The sequence below is a fragment of the Pteronotus mesoamericanus genome, unplaced genomic scaffold, assembly GCF_021234165.1.
Source record: "Pteronotus mesoamericanus isolate MK-2021 breed Mesoamerican mustached bat unplaced genomic scaffold, CSHL_Meso_final contig_20, whole genome shotgun sequence".
Lineage (NCBI taxonomy): Eukaryota > Metazoa > Chordata > Mammalia > Chiroptera > Mormoopidae > Pteronotus > Pteronotus mesoamericanus.
Window position 1 is genome coordinate 91,571,013 of NW_026555085.1, and position 23,640 is coordinate 91,594,652.

The following is a 23,640-nucleotide window of genomic DNA, read 5'->3' on the forward strand; positions in this document are numbered from 1 at the left end:
TTCATAGACCCCTCATGTATTACCATGTATTACATATTTGTATTTCTTTTATTCTACAATAAGAATCCTAGTTCCCAAGGAAATAAGAATATCTCATATACAAGTGTATATATATAGATATATGTATGTATATAGGTATATATATGCATAATATATATACATACATATATATTATTCAATGTAGCCATATAAATGTCTTAGAATAATTACTAATACTACCGCTACCAATTGATTACTGAGAATAATTAAAACAAATTGTTTGCATGAGATCTTCCCATCTTCCCCTCTTTATGTAGTTTTACTGTATTTACATTATCTGAATATTGTCTTCAATGTGTAGTTATAAATCTTTTTAAATTTCAAGGACATTGTCTTGAACACTAACTTTGTTCTCTTTTTTCTTCAAGGATACCTAACCTCTGTATATTGAATTTTCTTTGGCCAGTTTCAATATTTATACTCTCTCTATAATCCATTTTATTCTTTCATTTCATATACTTTTCACTGAAACATAATTGCAACAATATGTATAGATGTTAAAGGCAGTTTGATACAATCTCTATGATTCTGCAATACACCCACACAACCAACACATGATCAAGATAGAGAACATGGTCAGCACCCTAGAAAGTGTGCTCAGGACCCTTTCTAATCTGTCTCATTCTCCACCTAGAGGCAACCCCAATTCTGATTCTAAATGGTGTAATGAATGGCTGAAGCTTTGTTTTGTATAGTTTTGTTTTGTTTTGTTTTAAATAGAAACCCAGTTTGCCCAGCTCAATTTTGAAAAGGCTTTCTCTCCCCCATTGAATGACACTGGTGCTTCTGTCAACTCACCACATGTGTGTAGCCCCAATTGCAGGCCCTCTACTCTGTTCTATTGATATACTTGCCTATCTTTATGCAAATACCATGCTGTCTAGATTACTGAATCTGTATATTAAGTCTTGAAATCAAGCAGTTTAAGTCTTACAACTTTGTGCCTTTTTCATTACTGGCCATTATAGATCTAGAACATTGTTGTGATTATTCGAACTTTCACTATTATGTGTGATATTACCTCTAGGTTTTTAATAGATGCCCTTTATCCAGTTAGAGATATTACCTTATATTCCCAGTTTGTTGAAAAATTTATCATGAACAAGCATTGAATTTTGTCAAATACTTTTTCTGCATCTTTTTCTACTTTACTCTGTTAACATAGACAAATGTGTTAAATTATTATCAAACACTAGTCCAACATTGAACTTCTGATATAAATTCTCCTTTGTCCTTCTCAGTATAACCCACATGAATAGAGTCTACTCTGTTCTTAGGGTAGTTAACAGCTTTAATTTTGAGTTAGTGTTTATATGTTATACCTTTTCCCACCCTTCAGTTCTCATCTTTTTGTATGTGTGTCCTTTTATTTAAGGGGTATCTCTCATCAGTTGCACAAAGTTAGATTTAGATTGAGTTTTTAGTAAATATGATATTGTTGCCTTTCAATTAGAATGTTTAGTTCATTTACATTTGATAAAAATGCTGATGTAATCATATTTATACCTATCATTTCACTATTTTCTACTTGCCTCTTTGAAGTGATTATTTTCATATGTCCTATTTCTTTTCTTCCTTGCCTTCTTTAGATTAGTGTACTATATTAATATTCAATTTCACAATCCATTAATTTGTTAGTTTGATATTCTTTTATTATTCATTTTATGGTTACCCTAGAGACTACAATAAGTATCCCCTAAACTTTTATTACCTCAAATAAATTACTATAGTTGATTTATCACTTTCAAACAAGGAAAGTATCATAAAACACTTTAACTGCATTTAATGTCAACTTTTGTGCTTTTATGTAATGCATTTTAATTTTGCATATATTTTACATTACTATTATTGTTTTGCATAATCAATACTTATTTTATATATTCTCATGTGTTTTTCCTTATGTTGTGTTCCAGTGATGGACTGAAGTGATTTGAATGTGTATTATAGTTTTACAAATCTTGTTGTACTTCAGCTGGTGCATCCTGTCCAAGGGTACAGCTATCCAAGGGTCCTGAATAGGAATTTGGGTCCCAACTCTTTGTCTCTCTCATTCTTTAAAATGTGTATACTCCTAATTTGATTCTTCAATGCTATGAGACTTCTAGAAACTTCAGTGAGTTTTTAACAACTATCTGCTTTGCTTTGTATTCTTCCCTTTGTGCAGCATAAAATTGCAAAATTTTCTAGAGGAAACACATCCAGTGTTGGTCTTACTTTTCTTGACCTTCTTTGCTCCAGGATCTTGGCTCCTCAATTTCTGGCTGCCTTGGGACACTTGAACTCAAGTTTCTGTGTCTCTAGTCCTGTGAACTGATTAAGTTTTTCTTGCTTCTTTACCTTTTAAGACTCTTTTTGAATTCCCAATCTGTCCTCCTGTACCAAAAATCATCAGCTATCCCAAGAGAAAGTGTAACTTGGAGATTATCTACTTCTCCAAAGTTCTCTTCTTTCTGACTTATTGGTCCCTTGGATTCTGGTGTCCATTATGGTTTCCCAATATGTTTAGGCAGTTTTAAAAAATATATTGTCTCCTTTTTTCTTCTTGTTCTCAGAGGGAGAGTTTGGTTTACTCCAAGGTATCACATCTTAGCTGGAGGCAGAAGTGGTCGTACACCAGTTTTATTTATACCAATTTTAATATCTCCCATGCCTCTGTCTCAATAGGCCATGATATGACTAAGATTTCCTTTGGGGGTACAGTGACTATTCTGCTACTATGAGATAAATTGTATGATAATTGCTTATTTAGTTCCTTATCAATTTTGATGGGTGATGATGAGAGCATAAAATAAACTTTACTAGAAACATATATCTAATGTTGATACTAGTATTTTAGACAACAATATCAGAAGTCTCACAACATTTTATTGTATTTTTTCCCATTACCATTTGGTCCCCTTATACCACACCCTGCCCCACAATCACCCCACTGTTGTCCATGTCCATGAGTCCTTTTTCCTTTTTTTCTCAATCCCTCCACCCCCAACTCCCCTCCTTAGCTGTCATCCTGATCTTTTCTATGAGTATGTCTCAATTTTTCTTGTTAGTTTAGTTTGTTCATTAGATTCCACATATGGGATATTTCCACAATGGAATACTACTCAGCCATAAAAAAAGAAGGAAATTTTACCTTTTGTGACAGTATGGATGGACCTGAAAAACATCATGCTAGGTAAAATAAGCCAGTCAGAGAAAGATAAATATCACAACATTTTAGACTTAAGAGACCTAACTTATTTTTGTTATCATTACAACTTCAACTTTAAACTTCTTTCCCAAAGTAATTATTTCTCTTTTTAAAACATTCAGAGGTGAAGATTTTACCTTTGAGCTTATGTTTTCTTCATTTTGTTCTCTTCCTGTCTATGGTAAATCAGAATAAAATAATAAAAAAAACTCACTTATAGTATGGTATAGAAAGCCTATCTGGCAACAAAGCAGGATAGTTTTTCCTTAATGAAATTTGTCTTTTTTCTAATTTTGAGCTTCTACTTTCTCAAAGCATTAGAATTTTAAACATTTAAAAAAAACAATTTGTTAATAGCATAAAGGCTAAATTTTCTCTACTATAGGATTCTGAAATAGGAAAGACTTCAGTACTGGTTTAGATAAAACATATTAGTATGGATTTCCTGATTCTATAATTTCTATTTTATTTTTTATTAGTTCTTCTTATATTTTAATACAGTTTTAGAATTTTTACTTTATCTCTTTTTGAATCTACAGAAAATATATCATAACTCCCATAAAGTATCTTAGTTTGTTGGGTGAAACTAAAAAATGAGGGAATTTTACTCCTGAATTATGTGTTATAATAAATTTCTTTTTGTAATAATAATCACTACTCATTTTTCATATAAAAAGTAATAAATATTTATTATGGACAATTTTCAAAATATAGAAAAGCACAAAGCAGTTTGTAAAAATTACCTACAACTCTTCCAATACACAGAGAGGAGCACTGTTAACATTTTTATGTATATCCTAATTTTACACACAGAGATACATACTTTTACTAATTATTTAAGTTTAAATTTTGTGGAAGATTTTATGACATTCAATATTGAATGTTAGAATTAATTTAGGAATTAGTAACAAAAATAATAAATGTTCTTGATATTCTTGTATTTACCAAGGTGAAGAAGAAACTCAGGAGCACTTTAGGCTTATTTTCATATTAAGTATGTTTCTCCAGTCTGTTTTGATTATTCAGTCATTCATTCAATATTTACCATTAATAATAATCATATATCTTTGTAAGCCCAGGAAAGTCTCAGCGCATGCCTTTTGTCATGACATAATTTTTAAAAGCACTTCCTTTATTTCTAAAGGTAATCAGTTTCCATGAGAAATCATGTAGTTTCCTTTTGTTTCCAAAAATTGAGACAGGTAAAGGGGGATAAGGTAGCAGACACAATAGTAAAATTGGTACGGATCCTGCCCTCCAGAACCTACGTGCTACTTACTGTAGGAGACAAGAATTAACATCAATATAATAAGAATTGAAAAGGATCACAAGAGAGATGCAAAGATATAATAGACATTGAAATGTAAGAACTTAATAAACATCTTAGAATTCTGAAGGAAATATACACAAAACTGTGAAAAATAAGAATTCATTAGGTTCAGGAAATATCATGAAGAAGAGTGGTAGGGAAAAAATATTGTTATTATTTTACAGCCATCAGTGTGGCAAAAAATAAGAAATCTGGCAAGACTCTTGGTTCTTGGTAGAATAAAATACATAGTAGTAGAACAGCTCCTAAGAAGATGTGGAAAAGCAATATGACAGACAAAAGCTATCTTTTTATAGCCTCAGGAAGCTGCTGAAGCAGGGAAGAGTAGAGAGACTTGAACTTCAGAGACAGGGGCACTGAGAAGGGAGTGCGTAAGATCTGCAGCTGCTTTACCCTGGGGCATCTGCCAGTTCCCAGCGCGGGCTAGAGGCTGGGCATCGATCCAGGCCTGGCCCAAGCAGAGCATCAATGGAGGGAGTAGAGAAGGCAGAGAGATGCTGTGCCCACATGAAGCTGGAGTGATAAAACAAAAAGCATGAGATGTTTTAACACATGTCCAGCTTTCCTCTCAAAACAATTACTGATGTCTGCAGTTGGGTGGGTCACAAAGGTTAAAAGATAAGCCAAAGAGCTCTGTCATATAGAATCAATTTTCATAGTATTTCAATGTTGAGGAGACAGATCTGCCTGTGGAGGAAATTATAAGATACATAGAGCGATCACACGAGGCTGGACTGACAAATTGGAGAGTCAAAGGCACTCTAACAAGTGGTCAAGTTCCCAGGCAAGACATTTGTCTAATTCTAAAGTTATGCATGGCAGGAAGCCAAGAATCTAAACTGAAAATCCTTGAAAAGTAGGATGACGTGTTCCATCGTCTCTTAATGCTGAGGAGATAGGGCCCCCCTGATGCGGAGTACTAGGGTGCAGCCAGGCGCTCCGTCACAAGTGCCGAAGAACAGCATGCTAAGCCAAATAGGTCAGAGAGAAAAAGGTAAGAACCGTGAGACTTTACTTACATGCGGAATATAAAACTGAAAACAACAAACAAGAGAAACAAACAAAAAGTCATAGACATGGGCAATAGTACGGTGGAAACCAGAAGAAAGGGGGTTAGGGGGGTAGAAAAAAGTAAAGGGAGTCCAAATGTGGTGACAGAAGATGTTATGACTTTGGGTGGTAGACACACAATGCAATATGCAGACCAATTATCATAGAAATGTAAACTTGGAACCTATACAATCCTATGAATCAATGTCACACCAAAAAACTTAATAGAAAGAAAGAAAAGGTCTTATCCAAATTGAACTGATTCCTATCCAACTTGCAAAATAACTTTGACTTGGCTGAGTTCCTGATTAGGTTACGTTGATCTGTCTCCCACTTAGCAGAGAAAGCAGTGAAGCACCTCTGGATGGGATAACGCCATTCAGAACCTCTGCAGAATCATATTTTAAATACATATGTAAATGTATTATTTGATATAAAATGTGTTTAGGCATGCAAGAGTTAGGACCCAAATCCAGTAGAAACAATTAGAGTCTTAGACAATAGAAACAGACCCCCCTGGTGACATACTGATCACTGTTGGAGAGTATTAGAAAACCAAATTATTATTCTGAACATTGGTAAATAAAGGGAGAGAAGTATCTGTTTGGCTTGCATTTTCTGTTTGAATTTTATCTCAGAGAATTTGAAAGCTGATGAGGGAAAGAAAGTTTTTTAGTAAAGAAATCTAGTTAATAAATTCAGAAGGGATAATAGAATTGTCTCACCATTTTGTACTTTTGTAATAAAATAATTGATCCACATAATGATTATCAATGACTGTTAAAATCATCAGATGAAAGGCTGATGGGAAGTTTCATAATGTATGTACCAGGCTGACATCACCTGAACCCACTGATCAGTTTTATTGTGATTAATAGACAATCCAATTTATGCGCTTCCCAGTCTGGTATCATATGAAATTAATACCTCTTCATATAAACTATTCTCCCCATATAATTAATCTTGAATCTGACCAAGCCTTCAGGTGTAATTTTCAATTTATAGGAAATACAAGTGACATAAATACATATTAAATGACAGTACAGGGACTTAATCAGTAAAATCCATAATCTGAGGAATAATCAATGACTCTTCAACAAATAAAGCAAGCAAAAAAGAAAAAGGAAATATCTGTAGACTTAAAAAGACTCTACAGACTCAACAAAAACAATATGCAGATCTTATTTGGATGATATTTTGAAAATAAAAAGTAAAATAAAAATATAGGAGTCAATCAGGGAAATTCAAGTACTGACTGGATATTTGATTATATTAAGGAATTACTATTAATGTAACTAATAGTAATGATACATAAAGACATTATTTTTCTTTTGATTATAAAAATATGTACCTATATCACAGACATATATCTTGAATTATTTATGGATAAAATGGTGTAATGTTTTAGATTTATTCTAAAATAAATAATTGGGAAATATAAATGAAATGAGATGAACATATACATTGGTTATTATTAAAGCTAGATAATATGGATATAGGAGTTTAACACTTTTTCTATGTTTATATATTTTTGAAAATTTTTAAAATAAAAAGTCAATTTTCAAGATGTCTGAAAAACAGAGCTGGAAAAAAAATCATATGAATTCTCTCATATTGGTGTGAATTGTGGAAGCACTTTGCAAAGCCATTTGGCAATATTTAAGAAAAATAAATGTGCATGCACAACAATTTAACAATTCTAAATCAAGGTCCATACCATAGAAAAAGTCTCCCATATGTGTGCAGGGAGACTTAACCAAGAATGTTTATTGCAGCATTGCTTAAAATAGAAAAATGTAGGAAACTATCAGTATAAGAATTATTTTTTTTAGTGTAATAATAACTTAGTTTAAGTGAATAAGGTAAGACTATACCTATTAATACAGCACAGTGCAAAAAGCGTAAATTGATGAATGGAAATACAGTGTGATGCTATGTATATAAAGTCTAATAATATGCTGAACACATATATTATTTATTAACACACATGAAAATGTATGTTGTAAAAGTATTAAATATGCCAAGACATAATCCACACTCAAGTTATCTATTGAAAAGGAGGAAGTAAGTATTAAGAATAATATACAGAGGGCTTCAAATGTATCCTCAATGTTTTCAAAAGAAAAAGGACTTTAATAAGGCAAAATGTTAGTATTGACAAATCTGTGATGTTAATTAATTGAATTTTACTAAATTGTTCTCTATAGTCTCTCACTGGCTTGGAAATCTTTATAATTAAGAATTTGAAAGTGGAACAACATTTTACACCTGAACGGAGAAGCCGCACTGTGTCTGTCTGCAGGGAGCCTGAACGGACCCCCTTAGCTGTGCCTCTGCTGGCCAGAAGAGGGGACGGCGTTGCCACTCAGAGAGCACCTGCACCCACAGGCCGAGCCATCCTCCTGTCTGACGGACGGGTGCTGAGAAGTACTTAAATTCAGATAACAGAAAAAATACACTTGGCTTTTGAAAACAATCAAAGTTACAAATTATTCTATTTATCTGTAAAAAAAAACAAAAAAACAAAAACAGGCTGCTAAAACAGTTTTGAGTGGTTGCTGTCATTCTTCCTGACGGCTTTGGACAGCTGCCACATTATTATTTCCATGGTGAGCGGACCATCTGGAATGGTGTGGACCATTTTTTCTGTGCTAAAAGTAGATTCACCTCCAAACCTATCACAGACATGTAACTTCAGACACAGACAGCTAACTTGACTGCGTGCCCGGCCTGCGCCCGTTGCTGACACGTCCATTCAATGTCACTAATGCTGCCTGCAAAAAAAAAAAAAAAATCCGGAGAACAAAGAGAATTCCGCTTATTCTGCACCAGATATTAAATAAGGAAAGTAGCTGAAGTCCATGAGTAGCGAAGTTTGAGAGGCTATGAATGAGCCTCATCTAAATACACACTGAGATGTAAAACCTCTGGGCCTTTTATCTCTGCTTTTGACCCCATCCTTCAGAGGAAAGGCATCCATAGTGGTGGCTTATGCTGGGATAGAGTTTTGCTCTTTGGGAGTTGTCTGTGCACTATTTCAATAGCCCTTCTTTAGGGAGGCTAGAACTGAGTGTGAAAGGGGAAAATACACAGTTGGAGAATGCCCGGTCTCCTGAGTCCGTCCATAGATGTTATTGCTGTGCTCTGATGGGCAAAACTTGTTGGTATTCAAGTTTGTGTAAAGAGTAATTCCTAGCAGAGAAACTGATGTAAGGGCAACCTGCAGTAAAGAGAAGAACACATTAAAACAAAGTACACTCAAAGTGTGTATTTAAAAAAAACAAACAATGCACATTATTTAGACAATGGGATCAGAGGGAAAAGCTATGCACAATCCATGAGTTTATAACAAGCAGTGACTCTTCATTAAATAAAGAACAAGAAAGAAAGAAAAAACAAACTTTATGCTTTCAGAAGAAATTGAAGAGGAATCTTTCTAACTAAACTTCCGGGGTTTCTTTAAATCCACAGTTTCTGCCAAAAGATTCAAGCACAGATTTGGGACTTATATTTGACAAGCCCCCATATGCTCCATTTTCCCTCCAAGCTTTTACTCCGGCTCACGGAATCTGTGGCTGGTTAAATACATGGTTTTACAATTGCTAAAAATACTCCGAAGCCACACTCTTTCTCCCAGTTTTTATGCAGTTGGCCACTCTGGCATCGGATCTTGCAAGGCTTGGCCTGTAACCTTCCATAAACCACTCCCTTTACAAAAGCACTGTCTGCAAGCACAGGCCATTTACATTTCACTTCCGCAGAGTGAAAAGTCAGACTCTTCAGAAATGGCGCCATGAAGGCGATGCTTAGTTTCCCAGCCCCTTCAATCCCAAGTTAATTAAGGTGGTTTAGGGATCGCTTCGAGTTACTCTGCGGAGTTTGACGGTCAGTGCCGCTGGAACTCCCTAAGGAGCCACGGACCTCCTCACTCCCTGCAGGAGCGATTCCGGGTCAGCGGCAGAGGCCACCGGGCTCCCCGCCGCACTCTGCTCGCATGAATGGTTCCTGCGTGGTTTTTACCATCCTGCATCCCTGCACACAGGGCCAGCTACATCATTTGCGCAGACCGGCACAAAACGAAAACGTGGGGCCCACATTCAAAACACAAAGGGAAAGGCGTTAAAAGTACTAAAATATGAAGCTTTCCCTTGCTTCTGTGGTTTCCTTCTTGACCTGCCAGGGCGTGTTTTATTTGCCATGGAAAGTCATGCTCCCTTTTTGGGGGTACTGACAGGTGAAGTGTTACCCTGCTGGGAGCCTCAGCCTCCACGCTTCTCCGACTGCCAGGTTCCCCTCCAGCCAATCGCTGAGCAGATGCCACTGGGAAACTGAACCAGGGATCTCCCCTTCCCTTCCTGAGAGCCTTGCTCCAGCCGCTGGAAGAGAGCAACTCCCAAGGTCATTGCAACAACTCACAGACCTGCAAGATACCAGCACCGAGGATGGGAGAGAGGCTTGCCCTGTGGCGTTGCTGACCAAAGGCACGGTGGCCCTACCAGTCACGGAAGGAGAGGGCCTGGGCCATTCACTTCCTCCAGATTCTACAGGACACATGCACCCAACCTGGATCTCCCCCGGTGGTGCCCAGAGACCCCTGCTGGCAGGGAAGGTGGCAGAGATCCCAGGGCAAGAGAAGGTAGTGGGAGACCAGGCTGACTCAGGTCCCCGGGGCAGGAGAGCAAGAAACCAAAAATTTGTGTGGGGAATTCAGGGGGTGGGGGCAGGGCTGTGCCTGAGCTGAGGCTCCATGTCCCCAGTGCATGCTCCGTTTACCCTTCCAATATCACTTACAACGTACAAATTACAAGATAAAATTATTACGAATTGCAAAAGGATGACTATGGAGCCCCAAACCTCAAGACCGGGGCCCTTCTGATAAGGGACCTGGTGTCTGCGTTAGTCCCAGGCTGGTGAGGCCAGCCCTGCAGGGTTGGACCAGGCCCCACACTGACCTTGTCTAAAGGAAAAGCTAGAGGACTCAAGGGGATGCCAGCAGGTTAGCAAGGCAAAGCCAAATGCCTTCAGTGTATTTTCTGCCTTTTTCATAAAAAAATGAAGTTGTTTTCCTATTATTTTACAGGTTAAATGCTCTTTCTTACTGATAATTTTCTTTATATATTTGAACGTCATATTCACAGTTTTGTTACTGGCCCTCAACTTGCTATTGTTTTCATTGTTTTTATGATCTTGTAAATGCAGGTGGACATATTAAAGGTCAGAAGCATATTATTTTCACAAGTTCAATAGCAGACAATACCTCTTTGTCTAATGACCTTAAATAAATGGATTCCTGCAGGGGTAAAGAAGTTACAGCAAGGTATCTCAGGTTCTAATCTCTAGACGGGAGTTTCAAATTGTTCTGGGTAGATCATGCACTTGCAGATGGTTTATTGAATGGCCCAAACTGGAAATACACATATTGATCAATTTTATTGTTTGCTCTCTTAACTTCAGCTATGCTGTGGGGAAAAAAAATTTTCCTACCTTCTACATTCAGATCAGTTTCCTTGCTTTAAGGTATTAAAAAGCTATTCTAGTGTATTCTTGAGTCAAATTTCAAACGGATATCTCTACTTCCCAGCATGTCAGGCCGCAGCCTGAAAGACTTGGGATGGGACGGGGCATGGTCTGGTCTTACAACACCTCTGCGTCCTGCCCTTCTGAGTTTCTCCTCCTGCTTCTTCCCTCCTCTCTCTCTTTGATGGGAAAAGAGATTGGAGAGACGACAAAGGTCTTTGACTTTGCTGGAGCTGTTGTGGTCCTCTTCTGATTGACACTGGATCATTGTCACCAAGAACGTGGGGTAGGTGATCCAGTGCTGCTTCCTAGAGAACATTTGTGGGTTTGGGGGAGCCCCAGAGGGGACTTCATCCTTGCAGACTTCCCTAATATGGGCGATTCTCCCCAATTCAGCCAACTTCGTCCACGTCACCACAGTATCTGCTGATGGTTCCCCTTGAGCATCTTGTTTCCAAAGTTCTTTTCTGTGACTGGCAGCCCTCATATGTGGAGTGACAAGAAGATGGCTTTATCCCACTACCTTCTGAAGTGCTACATAACTCATGGGAAACCCACTTACTCTCGCTCCAGCCAATGATGGAAAAGGGGACTGTCCGTGACAACCCTCCATCCTTGTCACGTCCAGTCGGTGCTCCTCCCACTTGACAGGTCACCCTCCATGCTCCGTAGGTGACATCCAACCAAGGAAGGAGGTGACATCTGCCCCTTGCGACAGACTCCTTCAGTCTCTTGCCACCCTCTTCCTCTCTACCATTAGACAGATTCCACCTCGTGAAGGCCAGGAGACAAGTGTGACTTTATATAAAGCGACAGAAACGCTTTTATGATAACATAATGTGAAGGCAAATTAGCAGTTGCAATATAGGATAAGAATCCACGAACCACCCCTGGGAGTAAAAGGAGGTGTCCAGAGGGGAGGGAAGGAGCTAAATCGGGCAGAGGCAAACAGAACAGAATAACGGCTGCCACTTGGGAAGACGTGTTCCCACCAGGTAAAAGAAAAGAATGCACTCCACTGATGGGGCTTTCAGAAACGGGCCTGGTTGGAAGGAAGGGCCCTGTGTAAGGAGGCAACAGGACGCGGAGGGAGAGAGGACGCGGCGGCGGCCTCCTCGGGAGCCAGGCCGCCCGACTGGTGTAACCGCCTTATCTAGCCACGTGTATAACCACTCGCTCACTGAGTGTCTTTTTCTTTTCCATCTTCAGGAAGAGGCAGCCAGAATTCTCGCCCACCAGCCAGTGTCCGTCGGCACATGTGCAGCTTTGAAAACCCCCACACTGCAGTGAATGTGTAAGAGAAGCTGCATGGAAAATAGAGTGGTTTGCCCTTGCTTTCTCTCTCCTGGGTTTTTCCACTTTCTAACATGGAAACAGATGTGGTGCATGCCATTCAGAAGGAGGAGTCATTTACGTGCCATGGTTTGCACGACTGCCTTAATTTGATTGTCCATCGTTCTTAAAAGGACACTGTCAAGTCGTTAGTCTTTTCGCTTTTTTTATGTTTCGATGCAAGATGCAACACTTTTCCCGATTCTGGAGATTCACTTTTGTTTGTGACTCCCACTCACAAGCTCGAAAGTGAATGTTCCCCCTTCACAAGGTTGTCAGCTTCTCCTTGGCAAACAGAGCTTTTTTGCTTTATTTTCTTTTTCTGCCTTTTTTGCTGTTGCACTAATGTTTGAAATGGTCCTGTCTGCATTAAAGCAAAAGCCACGCTTGAAATGATGGGAGAGGTCCATAAGGCCCATTGCAGGGGCTGTGCGCCCACCGGAGCTGCTCTTGGGTGCCTGCCACGCCCTGGGGAGCACAAAACAAAGGCTTTGTGAGCCCCACAGAAAGTGAGTTTTACAAAAAGCAAAGTAGTTGTTTTCCCCAAATTCTGAGCGTTTTTATCAGATTTTCCCTGTCTGATAAAAATGGTGCATGTTTGGTCCAATTTTTGACCTTTAGATCTTGACAGTGTCTCTTTAAGTTATCAAAAGAACATAGACCATATTCAATTCATTGTGCACGGAGTCTGTGGTCATTTTCAGCTGTTCCTTTACAGCCCTTCAAACTCCTGGGAGAGTCAAAGGTACACATTCCTGCAGCAGGAGGGAGCCCATTGATGAGCTGTCTGTGGCTTGAATTGCTCTTCAGAGGAGAAGGGCCCAATTTGTTCAAATATTTGCTACTGAACTTGGCCTTGGAGGCTGGTGAATGGGGCCCTCGTGTCCCTTCCTTTTGCTCAGTGGAGTGCATTGGGAAGTCTGGGCTCTCCTAGTCCCTAAATAAGCCCATATAGGAAGAGTGTGGTCTCAGCCGAATTACACTGACTCTCAGAGGGTAAAATACGGTAGCCATGTCAGCATGTCTCAGGTGGTGGTTGAAGGCTCCTGCATTTACAGTTCAAAGCCGCTCGCTCCATGCAGCTTGGATGCCTTCTCTGTGGTTCTCCCAAGTCAAAAAGCACTGAGTGCTTCTTGTACCAGGGGCTGAGTCTGGCCAAGGACACAGCAAGGAGGTTCTGATTATGACAACTGCTGGCTGCCTGTCAAAAGGAATAGATGGGAAGAGTAAATGTGCTTGTCCTGTCATGACAGCTGGGCCAGAGAGAGAGGAGAGTCACGTAGCATTTCACGACACAAAGGTGAGTGCCTAAAAACAAAGGCTGAAAGCGGGTACCGCCTTGGTAGGTGGCAAATAAGAATGCAACAGTCAGCAAGTCTAGCAGATTGGTTTTAAGAACTTCCAAATCAGGATCTATTCAAGCTTTCTTTCTGGAGACTATACAGGATAAGGAAGATGCTTGTAGCTTAGAAGCTATGCACCATAGACTGAGACTGGCTATTTTTAGCCTTGGTTGTTCCTGCAAAGAAAAATTTTTTTAAAAAGAAAAATATGCTCTCTCTGTGACCTTTAGATCCCTTAGCTTTTGTAAACAAGGAAGGCAAAGGGCCTAGTGATGGAAATAGAGCTGCCGACTCGGTCTGCTGAGAGCAGTCCTGCGTCTGAGAGAGCATCTCCGCAGAGCGATGACACTGCCCTGCATTTCCAGGGGGAGCTGAAGAGCATCAGGTGGCTTGCTGTGTAAATTATAGGTTTGGTAGCATGGGCCACCGAGCAATGATCATGCCTGACCTGACGTCCTTTCATCTAAGCTCATCTATACATCTGGAGGAATAGAATTACACTTGGTATACTGCTGCTAAAACAATGCTCCTGTACCAATCTGATGTCTTCAGTAAACTTTGGCCTGAGAATTTCTTTCATCAGCCAGTAGTCATGATTATGTTGAACCAAAGGGTATTTAAAATGAGCTTAGGGTAAGTTTAGTAACCATTGAAATTCTGCTCTCAGCTCAAAATCAATTTGTCAGTTTTCTTAAGAGAGTGGACCCTATGCCCAGACAAAGTTTATGGGGCCTTCCCAACTTTGTTGACTTTGCTGAGGTAATTTTCTTTATTCATAAATTGAAGAAAGTACAGGTTTAATAAAGACAAACTAATTTCCTTTGTGTTGTCTTGTACCCTGTATCACATACCTTTAGGATATTGACTGTGATTGATCGGAAGATTCTTAAAGGAGGACTGTGCATGTAGACTTTGTAATATGGTAAATTTCAGCAAGCCAAGTAGTTCTCTGATCAGCATATGATGAGATTAGAAACAAAGAAGAGAGGGATAAAGTTCACAATGCTCTTTAAGATTTAATATCTGCAGAAATGCCAAATTCTCATGTAATCAAAAAGCATTTGTCTTCAATAACACATTCAGAGATTCTCTGCCTTACAACTAATGGTGAGTCAAAAGGTGAGAAATTTCAATCATGTTCAGATGGGCTCCCAGAGAACGCATGCTGAATCTGCAGGTTTTTCTGGAAAGCCTTCCACCAGTGGAACTGAAATCCATGGGAGCTGTTTGTACTGAAGATGAACTTGAGGTTGCCTGGGAAAACAGTTGTCCGATGCAGGTGTTTGCAGGTAGTTCCTACAGGCGGCACCGCTCACACTGCATTTTGGCACCAGCTGGCTGAACGGGTCGAGGTGAGGTCATGCGAGGGTCTCCGCTGAGACGGCGCCACCCTCTCCCGGAAAAGGCTCCCGTCCCAGCCATAGCTGCAAGGCCACAGCAGACCTGCCCTCAGGCCTGTGGCTTGGGTTTGTTTCCCTAACTTGGTGAGCCATCCTCTCCACACTGTGAATCAGTCACATTTTCTATTTCCAATTTCATTTTCAGAGGAAACAAACGCTAACCTCGTCGGTTAGTGTCTTCCCTCCTTATGCAAAGGCCTTTCCTCATCTGCGTCTGCGGGCTCTCTGGATTCCATCCTTACGTCTGTCGGGAAGCTATTAAGCCTAGTGGCAAAGACTTAAATTGGACAGAAGGGAGACAGGTGTTGTGTGAGCTTCCCCCTCAGGCAGCTTGTTCAGGATGCCTTCCTCCTGATCTCAAACACCCACCCACTGTTATTCCTGTTTCAGACCTTTCCGGAGCAGAGAGCAGCAGTGCTCGGCAGATGTAACTAGTACTTACTGAAACAAATGAAACAGTATCACTTGGAATGCCAGAGAGATACTAATCTGTTTACACCACCCACTTCCAACTATTCTCCACAGTGCTGTAAATATTGTGTTTTCTGTTTGGGGGGATTGTAATACTTAACTAATGAAGGGAAAAACCAAAGCAAGGCCCCAAGCCTGTTGCAGCTGAAACCGCAGCCCCAGGCTTGCTTAGCTCTGTGCACATCAGTGGATCTCTCCCCTCCTTCCTCTCAGGCCTCACAGGGGTTTCCTCTAATAACCCGAGTATCAGTAAAAATATTGAGCCACCCGAGGTAGTCAATGCCAAAAGCCACTGCAGTTAAACTCAGTATGAGAGTAGTTTAGGCCTGACATCTGTCTTGCGGAGTTAGAGTAAGAAGGATGGGATGCTGTGTGTCAAATATGTGGTGTTTCTAGACCAGGGTGCCTTTCCTAAGACTAAGAAACTGAGTGAAGTCAAATAATAGAAGGGAGAAGTTGGTGGCTGAAACACAATGTATTGAAGTTATCTAGAAATCATATCAAAGTCTTATTTCATGATAATATCTTATTTTTATAGTGCATTTATTCCTAATTGCTGCCCTACATTTTATTCATTTTCTTCTCTTGTTATCACAGCAATGGGTCCCCCAACTTTTTAAGTGGGTTAATTGCTTTCCACCCCAAAATGGTTGTTAAACCTTCACCCAAATGTATGATATTAATTGTACTTTTAGTAGTGGCCCCACTTGAACAGAGGATACAAAGAAAAAAAACCCTCCTCAGAATTCAGTTACACTCGTATCTAGCAGTACATTTTATCATAAGAGCATTTGCATGCATTTAAAAATAACAGTGCTTAATCTACAAAAACAAATGATTGATTCAGTCTAAAACAATGCTTATTTTTTTGATCCACAGGTATATTCTTTATAAGATTTTTATTTATTTATTTGTTATCGTTGATACAATTACAGATGTCCCTCATTTCCTCCCTCTCGGTTCCCCCATCCATCTGCTCTTCAAGTACCCCCAACCCCGCCCTTGCCTTCGCCACAGTTTGTCCATGGCTTACGTATAAATGCATATTTGTTCTTTGGCTAACCCCTTCCGGTCTCCACACCACCTCCCGGCCCTCTGGGAACCTGACAGCCTGTTCCATGGATCCACGCCTCTGGTCCGCCACCTAAATTCCAGACAATTCAAGCTCTTTGGGGACCACAGGTTAGGAATAACTAGTCCAGGGACCAAAGTTGATACTCGGTGCTGCCCTTGCTACAAGAGGAGGCATTTTCTCCACTGTCTCTGGATTTTAGAAAGCAATATCTTTTGTCCTTGAAAAAAAAAGTTAATCTAATTTTCTTAATCTGGTAAATGCCCTGGGGTATTAAAGCTGTTTCTTAATTAAACAGTACTTAAGGGCAGACAGGGAACAAAGCTCTGAAGGGAAGGAAAGCTGTGAATTTTGACCAACGAAGATGTCCCACCAGAATCATAAAAATGGTATCCAATTAAAACAGAACTCAGTTGTGATTATGTCTGTCTGCAAGACAGTTGGTAATACCTTTAATGCATGGAAGGGCACGATTTTAAAAAAGTCCCACATAGAATTCCTGAGCAATGAGGAAAACAACCTGTGTGAGTGAGTTAAGTCCCAGGCATACAAGGATGCCTTTTTGCTATGATATGTGGAAGCCAGGGCAATGCTTTGTTGGGGTTTGTAAGCTTGCTGGTTGAAGTTGAAGATTTGCTCTCAAGCGACTTTTATTTGTTTATTTATTTATTTATTTATCTATCTATTTTCCTCAAAGCCTTTATATTTTTTGTGAGTTTTTTATTCCCACCCTCTTGCCTCCCTCCACTTTGGCAACTATCAGCTTGTTTTCTATACCTATGTGTCTGTTTCTATTTTGTTTGTTAGTTTTTTTTTAGATCCCACAATATAAGTGAAATCATACAATATCTATTTTTTTCTGTCTGACATTTCTTTTAGCAAAAACCCCTCTAGGTTCATCCATGTTGTCACAAATGGCAAGATTTCATACTTTTTTATTGCTGAATAATATTGCACTCTGTATATACCACACCTTCTTTATCTATTAACCTATTGATAGACACCTAGGTTGCTTTCGTATCTTGGCTATTGGTAATAGTGCTGCAATGAACACAGGGGTGCGTATATCTTTTCAAGTTAGTGTTTTTTATTTTCTAACACATACAGACATACATACACACACACACAACTAAATGAAGACACAAGGCATCTTTTTAGTTGAAGGATTTTCCAAGTGCATACTGAGAAGCAGGCATTTGGAAGGAAAAAGTGTTTCTATTGCAGTTGAAAAAGAATGCAACTCATCAAGTTTGGATGAAACACTAAATAAAGCATATTTAAGCAAGGCAAGAGGCAAATATGAAGTTTTACCCTTTCCAGAAGATGCGTATTGACTGTTTGTAGAGAGAAACAGTGTGAGTAGGGTGGGTGGAGGAGACTGAGAAAGATGAAAGTGGGAGGCGAATGCACCTACAGTTTTTAATTCAGAGGAAGAGCTGACTCTGGCCTCGTCCTTGGCTGGCTGGCCGGCTGCCTGTTCTTGCCAAGAACGCCACCATCCAGCCCTTCGGTGTGCTCAACGCAGAAAACAGTCAGCTATTCTAACAAGATAGTGTGGGAACCGATGAGTCAGGAATTTTGCATTTACAAGCACTTCTACATTCTCAGGGAATATATTAAACGTATATTTAAGAGAAGTTAATTTTTATATCATAGTTTGGAGATGATTTTTTTTTAGACAATGAAAAAACACAGCATAGATAATCATATGCATGGAGAAACTATTCTTTCCCCAAATAATGAGACCAAAATTTTCACTAGTATATCTATTTGAGAACCTTTATATCCAGAATTCCTATAGTGGACATCAGAATTTTTATAAGAACATGTACTTATTTGACTCACTTCACTTTTCAAATGATAAAATATAAAATGTGGAAACACTACCCTCATCATAAATGTGACATTCACATATAATTTTTAAATATTCATTCCTGTATTTTAAAAATGATTAAATAAGCCATTATAGTAAATGTTGATCATTTCCTACTTTTTTCAAACAAAAGACTGTATGTAATACAGAATAATCTGTATTTTATACATCCACCTGAAAGATGTTCATTTTACCTATTCCTTTTAATGTCTCAAATGTATTATTATTGTGCTACTTTTTGTTTCCATGAATATAGGGAAAAAAACTTAGAAAAAGAGAAGAAACTATTTCCTGATTTAAGTATGAACACTGTTGTTATTAAGAATATGCTAGGGTAAAGTACCACCATCTGCTAAGAAGTTGTACAGAGAATAAGCTAAGCATCCAAAAGCAAACCCGGAGGCATTACAACATACCTAATAGAATTTGCAGTAGGTATGTTGTACACAGTCTATGTCATTTGTCACCTTACCTTCAGTTGGCATTATGAAGGCCCCAAGGAGAGGGAAGCCCCAATACGTTGGGGGCTCTTGTTGCCCTAGGATTTTCCTTCCACGAGTCTCCGTCAGGAAAAGGCCAGGGAGGGGTTTTTGTCTCAGTAAGTTCTGCTTTCCCTGAATTTTAATTTTCTCTCACTTGTATCGAACTATGCCAGAGGACTAACGCGGGGTCTGGGCATCTGTGTTTTCCTGGGCATGTTGGTTCTGCCTCTTTTCCAACACACCTGGTTAAAAGTCCTCAGTGTGAAAATCACAAACCAGCCGCTGTGTATCTGGGCCTGTATGGGAGTGGTGATCTGTTACATGCGTCAGGAGCAATGCTTGGAAATAAAAAGAAAGTCAAAAAGTGATGGGACACTTAAATGGAGCATGGGTCTGGGGTTTTCTGTCATCTGCTTCTTTTCTCTTCCGTACAGGTACCATGTGTGTGAGCATGCTGCTCGGGTAACAGGAAATACCTGCATGTCAGAATGGGCAGCTGAGAGGATGTATTTTATAACCCCGCAGGACAACGAAAGTAGCTTTATCTGTGGGTTTTAATTTGTTCCAGGGACTAAGAAGAAAGGGAGGCAAGAGCTGTGGTCACTGTGTTCTGTTATTCATGTGTAACTAAGCGTTTATTTTTTATTTGTTTCTTCCATCAATTTCGGAGTCTTTTAAAGACTTGCACTGAGCCATAATTCTATCATTGCCTTACAGTGCCTATGTGTATGTTTATGTGTGTGAGAGACTGTGTAACAACTGTGTGAAAACTTACACCTAAATGGAAAAAAAAAAAAGGCTGCTTCTACAACAGGCTGGTTTTCTCCCCTATAACTCTTCCCAGGGTCAAAATGTCCCGCCTTGTTTTGGGGTGGATGGAACCAGTGACTGCAACCTGTGGTCATTGCAATTTTAAGCATTTAATCTCTAATAAGGAGAGGTTGCGGGTGTGGAAGCCAGTAAAAGGGCAAGTCACAGTGCATTGAGCTGAGCTTGCAAAAATGATTATTTATATGTATTCTATTCTGTGTGCATGATATATCTGCAAATAAATCCATCTCTATTTTATTCATAGTTCTAATGGCAAGTCTGTGTCATGGTCTGAACCAGGTGGAAGACAGGTGCCCAAGGGACAGCACATGTGGCACCGCCTCTCTGTGCACGTGAAGACCAATGAGACGGCCTGCAACCAAACAGCCGTCATCAAGCCCCTCACTAAAAGCCACCAAGGCTCTGGCAAGAGCCTGACCTTTTCAGATACCAGCACCAAGACCCTTTACAACGTGGAGGAGGAGGACGCCCAGCCGGTGGGCTTCAGCCCTCCCAGCAGTCCTTCAATGCTCGTGCACCGACAGGTGCCCGCGGCGAGCACCCCGCCTCTGCTGCCCCACCTGACAGCAGAGGACACCCCCCTGTTTCTGGCCGACCCAACCATGCCCAAGGGCTTGCCCCCGCCCCTCCAGCAGCCGCAGCAGCAACTGCAACAGCAGCAACTGCAACAGCAGCAACTGCAACAGCAGCAGCAGCAGCAACAGCAGCAGCAGCAGCAGCAGCAGCAGCAACCGCCGAAATCCTTCATGGGCCAGCTGCAGGGAGTGGTCAACAATTTCAGTGCCGGGATCCCGGATTTCAACGCTGTGCTCGCAGTCCCCGGGGGTCCGGGGAACGGGGTGCGGTCCCTGTACCCGCCCCCGGCACCCCCGCAGCACCTGCAAATGCTCCCGCTGCAGCTGAGCACCTTGGGGGAGGAGCCCGCCTCCCCCGCAGCCGAGGACGACGACGACGACGAGGACGACAGCGAGAGGTTTAAGCTCCTGCAGGAGTACTTGTACGAGCGGGAGGGGAACACGGAGGAAGACGAGCTGGAAGAGGAGGAGGAGGAGGACCCCCCGGCGGCGGCCAGCAAACCCACCCCGGAGGAGTCGCCTGCCCTGACGCCTCCGTCGCCTTTCCGCGACTCCGTGGCCTCCGGCAGTTCGGTGCCCAGCTCCCCCGTGTCCGAGTCGGTGCTCTGCACCCCTCCCAACGTGACCTACGCCTCGGTCATTCTGAGGGACTACAAGCAAAGCTCTTCCACCCTGTAGGGGAGGAGACGGTGTCCACATGGAAAAGCAGGAGGAGAGGGCGAGCGCCGGCGCCCCCGGGGAGCTGCAGAAAGCTGGGGGAAGCCTAGGGGTGGAGGGCGAGGTCAGAGGGCAAGCGAAGGCTGCTGCCGCCGCCGCAAGGGACACCAGAGAGTACTTACCGTACTCAGCGAGCCAAAAGTGACCTGGGCGAGGAATCTGATTCTTGGATTATTCAAAGCCTTTTCTGGGAAGAAAGGGAATTCTGACAAAGCACAATCCCATGTAGTATGTAACACTTATCACAAAGGTAAATCAATAAAATAAAATCGACAAAAATGATCTCCCCGGTTCGGACAATTGTGCGTAGATATGCATGCCCACATACTCTTGGCCCATTTGGAAAGGGGCGGCACATGAGGATAATCCCGTGTAACCATGAGTTCACCTCGTGGTATTTCTGGTATTCCTGGTGAACCTGGTGGATATTTCTGGTGTTCCTGGTGAGCCTGCTGGAGTCAGGCAGAGCAGGCGGGTGAAGGAGGGGCAAGCACGGAACCTCCCAGACAACCCAGGACAGGACCACAGACTCCTGGTCCCCAGGAGGCTCCACAACCTGCCGGGGTAGGGGCATCTCTTCACCTGCTCCTGGCGCGGTGCCAACCTGCTACCACACTTTGAGAAAGGTGCAGGGGCGCTCCACTGCTCTGTGATTTCCCTCTATTTAGGAAAACAGAAATACGAGCAAAATTATCACCAGAAAGCGCTACATCAGGCATACTAGAAAAGGATGCAATGAGAAGCAAGACAATAAATACATAAGCATGGGTCTTTGAACAAAATCAGCACAATCATCTTCCCATATTTGATACTCACTTCCTGACAATTTGAGGGGAAAGTCAGAATAAGAGACTGTTTTAAAGTGGCAGAAGATCTTTTGTGGATTACCTTGTGCGTGTGCCAAGGGGCTCACCTTTGCCCTTCAATTACAGAGAACAAACCATGTGGCAAAATTGTTACCTTCCATTTACTGTAGCAAATAATACCTACCAGTTGAACCTCTAAGATGCAGTATGTGTATTTGGTGCCAATGTTTCTCCTACATACTAAAGAAACAAATCCATCTTTGAATTTAATGGTGTACTCATAGCAACTAACACTGGCGAGTTAAATGTTTAATGACAAAGAATACTTTCATATTGTCACAGAAGTCCCTGTAACTAGCGAGTGGATGTGTACTTGTGTCCTCGTATACACGTGATGATAAAATTTGTGCAATGTAATGTCCATCTACCTGCAACTAGAAGATCGTCTTTCTGATATGATATAGCTATTTTTATGTTCCAATGATGTTTTGTATACCATCGTCGCCAATATCTACAGGAACTCTATGAAGGTTTGAGTGCTGTGGTCCAATGTTTTACATATGCTACTCAGACAGTCCTTCCTCTTCTAAGAGGAAACTTATTTTTCAAGTATTTTATGATGTGGGAATATGTTATTAATGAAGTGGTTTGAAAATTTGTTATATGGAAAGTTTATAAGAACTGTGGGTAACAATAACAAGGTATGTTTTATAAACTTGCACATGTCATTATTGAAACATAAGATTGAAATGATGGTATTTAGATTATTTCAGGATATTTTAGGGTTTTTTAAAAAAGATTTTCCACAGCTACTTGAGCTTTATGTGCTTAAAGCATATAGTAACTTCTAAGATTGATCATAATTTCTTCAATTATTCATCACTTTTTATTTCTTTTAATTTTTATTTCAATGTATTCTTATAATTCTATTGTCATAACTTTTCTTTACATTTTTGTTATTTGCTGCATGTAATATCCATGCATGTACAATCCAATTGTTTCATTTTTGCCTTTCCCTCTTGCCCCAAATAAAGAGCTTTTTCTTGCTGTTTTGATTTCTATTATTTGTAGAATGAATCTTTCCCCTTTAAAGATCTCTGTTTATGCCTTATGTGCACTCATATTTTAAAAGCTTTCTTCATGTTGAAGCTGCTGATTTCTCAGCCCAAACTCATCTTAGAATCTTTAAATATATGCTGCATAATTTGTCCAGAATTTAATATCAACTACAGTGTTCGAGGCTCATGTTTCTCCTATATTCCCCACATTCTACCACCAAGTTTAGTCAGTTCCACATCAAAAATGAACTGCCTTTCTTTTAAAAAATTATTTTATAACAATTTTGATAGAAAGACTTCATGATCAAAACATGGATTTCAGTTCCATATTTTCATTGTAATGAACAGAATGAGAAAAACAGATGGTTCCTATGTTCACTAGGTGGTCTACTAATTGGCCCACTAGCAAGGGAAAGCATACTATCTAATATTAGTGAAACATGGCGTTTTATCTTAATGCCACTGATGTATGTCTTTGATATCACAAGACTTGCACATTCAGATTTCTTTTAAGTACTGCTTCTACTATTCAAATAGTATAAGTTGTCACTTTGTTC

At 40.4% G+C, this 23,640-nt stretch overlaps 1 protein-coding gene across 3 annotated transcripts in view; it reads left to right on the forward strand.

Annotated features, from left to right (window-relative positions):
* GRM1 (glutamate metabotropic receptor 1) overlaps positions 1–22,826 on the forward strand; it is a 328,195-nt gene extending 305,369 nt beyond the window's left edge. The window contains exons 9-10 of one of the 3 annotated variants that reach the window (XM_054570080.1): positions 12,333–12,417; positions 20,207–20,316. In XM_054570080.1, coding sequence (XP_054426055.1) covers positions 12,333–12,393 — 61 coding nt within the window. In that variant the 3' untranslated portion in view covers positions 12,394–12,417; positions 20,207–20,316. Of the gene's footprint in view, positions 1–12,332; positions 12,418–20,171 lie in introns of all 3 variants that reach the window. The other 2 variants (XM_054570079.1, XM_054570078.1) reach the window with 2 other exon arrangements.
* The last annotated feature ends 814 nt before the right edge of the window (positions 22,827–23,640 follow it).